This window comes from Mastigoproctus giganteus, chromosome 9 (genome assembly GCF_048544385.1).
Source record: "Mastigoproctus giganteus isolate SK-2022 chromosome 9, ASM4854438v1, whole genome shotgun sequence".
NCBI lineage: Eukaryota > Metazoa > Arthropoda > Arachnida > Uropygi > Thelyphonidae > Mastigoproctus > Mastigoproctus giganteus.
Window position 1 is genome coordinate 123,975,100 of NC_143583.1, and position 10,074 is coordinate 123,985,173.

Here is a 10,074-nt window from a genome sequence, read left to right on the forward strand (position 1 = left end):
TTCCAATTTTCCCAAATTTCTGTAATTTATGCATCTTTTACAGTTTTCAGGAAAGTTTATATTTGAAGTACTGTAGTTTAATTATGCTAATGCACACACATCATTTCTACCACCAAGGTACTTTTAATGCATCGTTTTAATTTTATTTTAAATATAAAAGAGTTGTTTATGAATGGGTCCTGCACTTACATCATTTCTACTACCCAGGTAGTATGAATGCACCATTTAATTATATTTCATATTGTGAATACCTTCACAACGAGTTGTCGAGGTATTGCACTGCTTTGAATAAGTAACGCTTTACCCATGGAAAAGACTAATGTTACTTATTCTCAGCAGATACCACTACCCAGAAGGCACTGTTTTGAAGCTTACTGATCGGTGGGTGGGCAGGTACCCTGTTGTTGCAATAGTGACAACCCAGTTATGAAGTATAACTGCACAGTGTGAGAGATGCTTGATGGAGTGCATGGTTTAATCTAAAAATATTTCTTGGCTAAATGCCTAAAAGTGTGAAAGAGTTGTTTATGCATGGGTATTGCACTAACATCATTTCTAATACCCAGCACATTAAGTATCAGCTGTTATAGATGCCTACAGTAGATATAAGCTAGTCTGAAATCAATCACTAAAAAGGTTAGGCAGATTATGAGAAATCTCTGCCAAAGAATACATAGAAAGTCACCAGACTTCTTTACTTATGTATTAGTAGTAGCAAATGATACAAGAAAGCAAGCTTATAAAGCATCATCAAAAAAAAAAAAAAACTTCCCACATCATCTGCCCATTCCCACCAACAATTTGTCTAGTTTTTCTTTGAATTTATTCAAACTACTAGAGACTATCAGAGACATGGTATCTGAGAGACGCCATGTCTCTGATATCCCTTCAATGTCTGCATTTTGATGACTTAATCAGTAGTTCAAATTCATCAATTTTCCTAGCCTTAGTGTACACCAGGCCCGGGCAAACTATGGCCTGCGAGCTTTAATTGTATTTTCGAAAAAAGGTTTACTTATTTTATGCCTTTTGCGACGCCTTTTTGAAAAATAAATTTGTATATGTAATACATTATAGAATTTGTTGACTTGTAAATTGTTTTATCATCTCCGTATTGTTCAAATTGAGATAGAATTTGAAATTGTGCGCGAACCGGAGCGAGCCAACGGGCGCTTTTATAACGGTATAATTCGAAAAATGTTTAACAGTAACAGAGTTGAAAAATGCTTATCAAGGTATAATTTACAATGGAACAAAATAGTAAGCGTAACAACTGATGGAGCAGCAAGTTTGACAGGTAAAAATTTCGGAGCGTTAAAGAAAATTCAGGATAAAATTTGTGGAAATTATCCTGATTATAATTTAATTACAGTTCATTGTATTATACATCAACAAGTATTATGTAAAAATGTGTTAAAAGTTGAACATGTCACATCTTGTATTATTAAACTAGTAAATTTAATACGATCGAGGGGCCTGAAACACACACAGTTTGTTAATTTTCTTCAAGATATTGAATCCGAGTACACAGATATTCCTTATCATAGCCAAATTTGATGGCTTAGCTTAGGAAAAGTTCTTCGGCGAGTATGGGATCTTAAAGATGACATCGTTCTATTTTTAAAACTGAAAAATATTATGGACTTTTCCGAATTAACTGATAATAACTGGATTTGTGATTTTGCGTTTACCCTGAACATCGTTACACACTTAAATACTTTTCAACACCATGTTACAAGGGAAAAATTTAAATGCCCATGATATGGTAAAAAGTTTGAATGCATTTCAATTAAAACTCCAGTTGTTCCTTCGACATTTATTGATTAACAAGGTAGACCACTTTCCAACCATGAAGTTGCTGAAGATTCCAGATTTTAAAAATAGAAAGATGACATCGTTCTATTTTTAAAACTGAAAAATATTATGGACTTTTCCGAATTAACTGATAATAACTGTTGTGATTTTGCGTTTACCCTGGACATCGTTACACACTTAAATACTTTTCAACACCGTGTTACAAGGGAAAAATTTAAACACCCATGATATGGTAAAAAGTTTGAATGCATTTCAATTAAAACTCCAGTTGTTCCTTCGACATTTATTGATTAACAAGGTAGACCACTTTCCAACCATGAAGTTGCTGAAGATTCCAGAAAGTAAATTTGAAAAATATTGTGAAATTATCCACTTTGAATGACGACTTTTCACGAAGATTTGGCGACTTCCGAAAAATTGAGACAAGTTTGGCAATAGTGCACGACCCATTTTCAATAGAAATTGATAGTGCACCGAGTGAACCACAACTTCAGACTATAGACCTGCAGTGTGATACTGATTTAAGGGAATTGCACCGTCGTGAGAAAATCTGTAAATTTTACAATACTCTTAATTCGGACAAATTCGACGAACTTAAAAGATTTTGCCCGAAAAATGTTGGTTATTTTTTGATCAACCTACATACGTGAACAAACATTTTCCATCATGAATCTAAATAAATATTCTTTACGATCAAGCATCGCCGATGAACATTTACAAGCAGTTTTAAGAATCTCAATTACAAAATTAACACCCGAAATTAAAAAAAATGTTAAAAGATGTAAAACAGTTCCATTCATCTCATTAAATTCTTGGTTGTTAGAGAATAATTTTTTTTATGTTATATTTCTTCTTCATGATAACAAATAATATATATCTAAAAATAGTATTTTACGTGCGGTCGCCTTCTTTTCGAATTCCTAATGTGGCCCTTCAGCCAAAAAGTTTGCCCAGGCCTGGTGTACACACAATTATGTGTAAAAAGTAAAAGAAGGATGAATCCCATTGGTTTGCTAGATGTGAATGATTTAACTGTTGATGGTCCTGCTCAGGTTGCTAATGAACTGAATATATATTTTGCATCTATATTCAGATCCGGAATTTTTTAGGGGTGATGATGCTGTAAGTGTATCAAATTCTGACAATGAATTAAATGATTTTGTGATAACTCGGTGGAAAGTGGAAGAGAAATTGTTGAAACTGAACATAAAAAAGGCACCCAGATTGGATGGGATCAATCAAATCATATTAGGGGAGCAGTAAAGGAGGTAAAGAAAACCTTTAGCAATAATCAAGATAATCAGGGAAAGTGCCTATGACTGGAGATGAGTGAACATATCTCCAATTCACAGGTGGGAGGGAATCAAAGGGTGATATGAGTAATTACAGACCTGTTAGCTTGACTTCTGTTTCAGGGAAAATAATGGAATCACTAGTTCAAGAAATAATTCAGGACTGTCTAGACATGCAGTCATATTGCACTCACAACATTGATTTGGGAAGGAGTGATTTTTGTATAAACAATTTAATTTGACTTTATGATACAGTAACAAAGGAACTAGATGTAATTTGATTTCAGAAAGCTTTGGACACTGTTACACATAAAAGATTGCAGCATTATGGCATTAAGGAGAAGTTATTGTTATGGATAAAGGGATGATTGGGTGGGAGAAGACGAAGAGTGGTTTTTAATGGGTACTGCTCTTTTTCGGACTTATGTTATGATGAAATTCCCTGGGGTTTGCTATATTTATTGTTTGTTTTCTATATTTATTGATGATATTGGCTTATCAGGCTTAATGTCTAGGTTTTCAGATGATATGAAGATTGGTAGGTGGTTAATAGAAATAATCAGGATATGCTGCTGCAACAAGAGCTAGAAAAATTATGCAAGATACCTGCTGTATATGGGTGGCAGCAATCCTAGAATGACATATCAACTGTTTGATACCATACTCAGCTTAGTAAAGAATAAAGAGGACCTGGGAGTATATGTGTAGTCAGACATGAAGTTCTCTAAGTAATGCATGCAGGCTGCTAAGACAGCTCATGGGGTTTTATAAATGATATGTAGGAATTTTTACAGCAGAGATAAGAAGGTGTTTATCCTGTTCTATAATGCAGTGATTAGGCCACATCTTGAGTGCTGCATACAAATCTTGAGGGCCCTATTTTAAGAAGAATGTGGATCTGTTGGAATGGGTGCAGAGAAGAGCAACGAGATTAGGGAGGGGGAATAAAAGGATGCCCTTGCCAGGATAGCCTCCACTTCTGCAAATTGCATCATCTGGACTCAATGCTGATGGCATCCTTCTTGCTTAGACATATGAGGAGGCATAAATTCCAATCACAGAAGAATGGTTACAGGATAGATGTGCAGAAATTTGCTTTTGGTAGAAGGTAGTTGATTGTTGGAACAAACTTCCACCTTTTATTGTAGAGATTGGCAGTTTGAATAAATTTAAGGAATAACTAAACAAGCTATTAGAATGGGAATGTATGGGTGATATGGGAAGTTCTTCTTTTTTTTTTAGCTGATGCTGTTATAAGCTTGATTTCTGCATCATTTTCCACTTTTAATGCTAAAATTAATAAATGGCAATTTTGCATTTAACCACTATAACCAAGCATTATTGTAAACTGTATCTTCCATTTTCATTGTGTTGTATGTTTTCATGTTCCAAAGAAGTCTGTTTTTTTTTTTTTTTAAATTAAACACAACTGATTTACTTTTTACTTTGCATTCATATGTAATCTTATTTGTAAGATTATCCAGGTAATCTTACAAATAAGATTATATGATATTACCAAAAATGTCTTGATTTTTGAGTTCCTGTAGTTAATGTTCTTATATAAAACATGACATTTGTACCTGGACTAGGATTTTTGTTGATTTATTAATAATTTTTCCTGAACCAAAAATAAAATTACAGATCTTTTTGTGTAGCCTTTATGAAATATTAGTGTTACTAATAATGTATGGTCAAATGCTTAAGACAGTGTATGGTCAAATGCCACATCTGGTCTGTACTTTTATATGGTGTTGAGACTGGACTTTCAAGGCAAGTTCCCTAAACTAATTAAAAGCTTCAAAATGTGGATTCATTGTAGGATGTTGCGAATACCATGGACGGACTTAGTAAATAACAACAAAGTTCTCCGCAGAGCAGGAACAGAAAGGACATTAATAACTATCAGCAAATGTAGGAAAATCTCTTATCTTGGCCACATTCTATGAGGAGAGAAATATCTATCTCAATTGATAATAAAATGTAAGAATGAGGGCAAACTGGGGATTGGTAGGAGGTGAACGTCTTGGCTTCTTAATATTTAACAGTGGACTGACATACAAAATGTAGAACTGTTCAGATTAACAGAAGACAAAAATGCTTTCTCCTTAGTAATCGCCAACATCCGGGAGACCAGACAAGGCACATGAAGAAGAAGAAGAAATGTTACTGATATTAGTGTATCCTAAAAAAAGATAAGGAAAGTAAAGATAATCACCCTGGCTTTTATAGATGGTCCCAGAAATGTTCCAATTTTTCTTCTTCAGATTGCCTTATCTTGATTTTTTTTTCTTTTATTTTTAATCTCCAGAATTTGCCATGTCCCAATTTTTAACCCTGAAAATCTGGTCCCCCTCTCCCTGTGTTATGGTTTTCAAATACAGACCTACTAAATTCAGGTACCTAGATTAAATTGATAAGGTGATATGGGATACATAGGTCACAATCATGTAACTTTTTTTTTTTGATGTTGTGAAATTTGACTGTATATATGCCTAACTTCTTGCATATTTTGCCTATACTAATGCGAATTATAAATTTGTAATAATTTATTATAATTTATAATAAAGCATATGTGTAAAACATACATAAATTGCTTACTAACAATTTGTGTATGTGTTTTACATATGCACTTTATTTTAGCTGCATTGTGAAAAACTGTTTGATCACTTTATTATATGCACTTTTGATTTAACATGACTTAAGTCTGTTAAGTTATTTTTTGTGAGATCTGTAGATTTTTTGCATCTATAATTTACTTATTTTCCACTTTTTTGATGCAAAGTATATCAAATGTTTTGATAATTGGTTTCTTTAAGTGGTTTATAATACTTGTGTCAACTTTGACTGCTCGGTAATATTGAGATTGAGAGCTTAGAGTCCATTGTAAGGCTGTTCTGAAGTGCAGTTGGTCTGCATTTCCTTTTTATGGATAATAATGCACAACTCCATAGGGCACAATTGGTTGTTGAATTTCTGGAAGGTAAAGATATCCAGAGAATGTAGTAGCTTGCCAGATCCCCAAAATTAAACTCCATAAAACATAACTGAGATGCTGATAAGTGACACATTACAAGTTGCCACTCATCAACATTTACATAATGGTCATGCTAATATAAAAGTTTACTTAAAATATATAAAGGAAACAAAAAGCTTACTTATAAAGGAAACAAGCAAAATTGCATAGGCACAAACTACAAATTCTGGCTCCCCCACTGCACAAGATACTTGAATTTTCCTGCCCTGTGTTCTTTAACAAATGTACCATACCAACCATCAGATACTGCACCAGTTAAGAACCCGACATTCCCTCAATGAGAAAGTAGAATTATTGCCTACTCACTTTTTTTTTTTTTTTCCACTTCCTGAATAACCCTGCTAATATCAGGATCTGTGTGAGAGTTTTATAGTAGTCAGTGATCATTGAATCCCCTATTGATCCTGTGTAATCCTTTATTGATATGAAATTTGTATGATTTTCTTGAGTTGATGATTGTTATTTTTAGAAAATTTTCATTGGAGGGGTTATTTTATGTTTATTGTATTTTTGGTGGGTTGTTGATAGTTTGGGTAGACTTCTATCCAAAATGTTATTGAAATTCCAACAAGAGGAGATGACATATATCAAAAAATATGAAACTGTCTTAACTTTTACAAAATTATACATGGTGCATCTGTAAAGTAATGAGAGAATTTCTAAAATAGAAAGCAAGTTTTCGGAAAAAGAATTTATTATAAAAATCATTCAAAATAGTTAAACATGGGATTCTATACACTTGTTATACTACTCTTTTAATCATTGAGATTTATTTCCTTGTAATGGTCAATCACATTCACTTGGATGTTTGGATGGTATAAAGCATTTCCCTTCCATCTTCATGTTTAACTTTGGAAAGAGAAAGAAGTCAGCTGGAGCCAAATCTTGTGAATGGGGGATTGATCTCAGTAACCCCTTATTGCAAAAAAATGCATCTTTAAACAATTAACATAGAATGCATAAGTGCATTGTATGCAACAGAAACCAGTTCTTGTTTTCATGAAAGTCTGATTTGACCCATTGAATTATTTTAAACAATTGCAAAGAATTCAATGAGAATCATTTCTGAATATGATTGTTGCAAAGAATTTGATGGGTTAGACCAGACTTTCTTGAAAACAAAAACTGGTTTTTGTAGCAGAACATTGTGCCTGTGCCTTCCATGTTAATTGTTTAAAACTTTCTTTTGCAAAAAGGGGTTAACAGGATCAACCATCCCCTCACAAATTTTTCCTCTGACTGACTTCTTTTTCTTTCTGAAGTTAAAAATGAAGATAAAAGAGAAATAATTTTGAGAACACTTTTAAAATTTAGAGAGAGAGAGATTCCCATGGGAACTATTTTAATGATTTTCATAATAAATTCTTTTTCTCAACACATGCTTGTTATTTAGAATTTTTGTCTTATTACTTTTCAAGCACACTATTATATACTAATTATTTATATAGATTGTTAAACTTTTATATTTGTTATTTTTAAACTCACCATTTTTTCTTCTTCAGCTTCTATTTCCTTGAAGACTTGGTAATTGTTGTGGAGCAAACGCTAGCAGATACATGTCCTGGTCTGATAGTTGAGAAACACATTCTCAGTAGTAGCCAAATGAGAAATCATATTCCTCAGTTATTTAGTTACAGTCCTGAAGTTGTGATGCAAGCCATTCTTCTCGATGGACCAGATGCAGTCTTAACTAATGTCCATACTCACGAGCAGGAACACTTTATAGACCTTGTTTGTTTTGGTGCTTCTCAGTTAGTACATCCTCATTCCCAAGAAAATGGAAATTTGATTTTAGCATATGATATTCATGCATCATATCTCTCTCTTCTTGTTCGTCAGCATCTCTCTGCACTTCTAGATCCTCCAGAGCCAATGGGAAGAGACTGGTGCATGCTAGGAGTACTCTTTGGCATGATAGATAAACTACCAAAGTTAGATCCAGGTGATAATCCTGATTTTAGTCCAACATTCTGTATTCTTGGTGAATGGCTGAAGAGCCCCGAGAGTACAATAGGATGTTTGATCAGTAAGCTAAAGGAATTAGGTCAGAGTAATGCAGTTGATATAATTCTTCATACGTCGCCCTTGTTGAAGATATTCCCTGCAGAAATTATTGTAAAAAATTCCTTTCAAAATGACATAAAAGATGTTACTAAAGCTTGTACATCAACCTCTAATTTATCTACTTAATTGATTATACTGAAAACAAAGTTTTTAATAACCAAATTAAATTTAGTGGTACCTTGAAATTTGAACTGAATACTAGTACAGCAATGCTGCTTCATGTGTGCAGTTTGCTTCATAGGTTGATTATAAATAGACTAATTAAATTTCATTTTGTTGCACTTTTTTGTTGCAGGAGAGAGATTTTAGCTGTCAGTTATGAGATTAACCCCCCCCACTCCACCTATCACCTGTCTTTTCATATCACACTTCAACCTTTAAAAATTTATAATGTAGATTTAGAGACAGAAATAACTTTCTGTCCCTAAATCTTTGGAGAAATCCATTGCTGCATTTGAAGTCATTATTTCTAAGGCAGAGTACTAGATAATTGACCTTTTCTTGCTGGTTAATCCTGGTTGTATTATGAGGTAAAAATAACAGCCTTTTGTTACTCAACTGAAGTGTCTCAGCAAAATGTGCTGTATAATGAATAGATACATGCAATTATATATATCATCAAAATATTTTCCTTCAAACTCTTCATTTTGTCATATCATTGTCATATCTGCCATAAGGGATTTAATGTGGTATGATATAAACCAACTTTAAATTAATGACAAAAAAAAAAAAGCAAGCTGTTGAGATATTTATAAAAAATAGCATAGCATAATAGCTGTCTTTGCAATTTCAACTAACCTTTTCTGTGTTTTTCATAGTGATTTTATATTAAAACCCTCTTTTTATAAAGAAATAAATGACCAACAAACTAATGACTCTATTGCCAGTATCCTACAATAGAAATGAACACGGAGAAGATGGATAAATATGGGCATCCCTTATAAATGTAAAAGTTTACCCAAAAGTCTTGTGAGTAGTATGATTCCTAATAGCTTTTAGCTTTATATTATCCATATATAATTTATTTCCCATGGGGAAATAAATTGTGCAACAAGCATTACATTATTAGTAAAGGTGTGGGATTTTATCTCAAAGCAAGCATTGAAACAATATTATAATAGTATGCTACTATGTTCTTTCTGGAGGCACTTTCTTCACTTCATTAATAGAGATATAAAAAGAGAGAATAGTGTAGCATACTATTATTATATTTATGTGCATATTTGATTTTTTTAAATTTCTTGTAAAATTGGCAATGCAGTTTGTTGTTTGGTTTTTAGGAGCATTAGCAATTAAGGCCATATTGCTCTGGGATATGCGGTGGTCATTCTCTGACCTTTCCGCATCCTCCTTATTTGGTGGTGACGGGCTCGAACCCTGTTCTAATCAAGAAGCGTGTGCACTGCTGCTCCTTCCCACCTGGCTATGGAGGTGCCTGGCAATGCAGTGAAAAACTGATATTCATAATGTGCAGGAAATAAAGATAAAACCACTCTGTTCACCAAAATATAATTCATAGCCTCTTTCAACAAATATTTTTTATATGACTTCTCTATTAAAAATTTAAGAACTTCCTTTTAAATGAGAATTTTTAAATGACCTCTGCATGTCCAGTGAGTCCAGTTTATTTTCACATAGAATTTTAAGTTGTGCATTGCAGTCTTGATTTAAAATTCCTGTTTCCTTTAGGAATGCTTGTACAACCATAAAGTTTGCAGTGAGTTAGATCATCTATAATTAGATCAGTTAGATCATCATTGTTTTCTAGATCACATATGTAAGAGTGAAATTTCACAGTTATTTGTGATACAACTAGCTTGATTAAATGAGTGGATCACAATTATATTTCTAAGTATTGTACCAGACCAG

At 33.1% G+C, this 10,074-nt stretch overlaps 1 protein-coding gene across 1 annotated transcript in view; it reads left to right on the top strand.

Annotated features, from left to right (window-relative positions):
- Nucleotides 1–8,331, top strand: part of LOC150080700 (death-associated protein kinase dapk-1-like) — a 248,550-nt gene extending 240,219 nt beyond the window's left edge. The window contains exon 15 of the mRNA XM_090380788.1: nucleotides 7,644–8,331. Coding sequence (XP_090236914.1) covers nucleotides 7,644–8,331 — 688 coding nt within the window. The remainder of the gene's footprint in view (nucleotides 1–7,643) is intronic.
- Nucleotides 8,332–10,074: the final 1,743 nt, after the last annotated feature.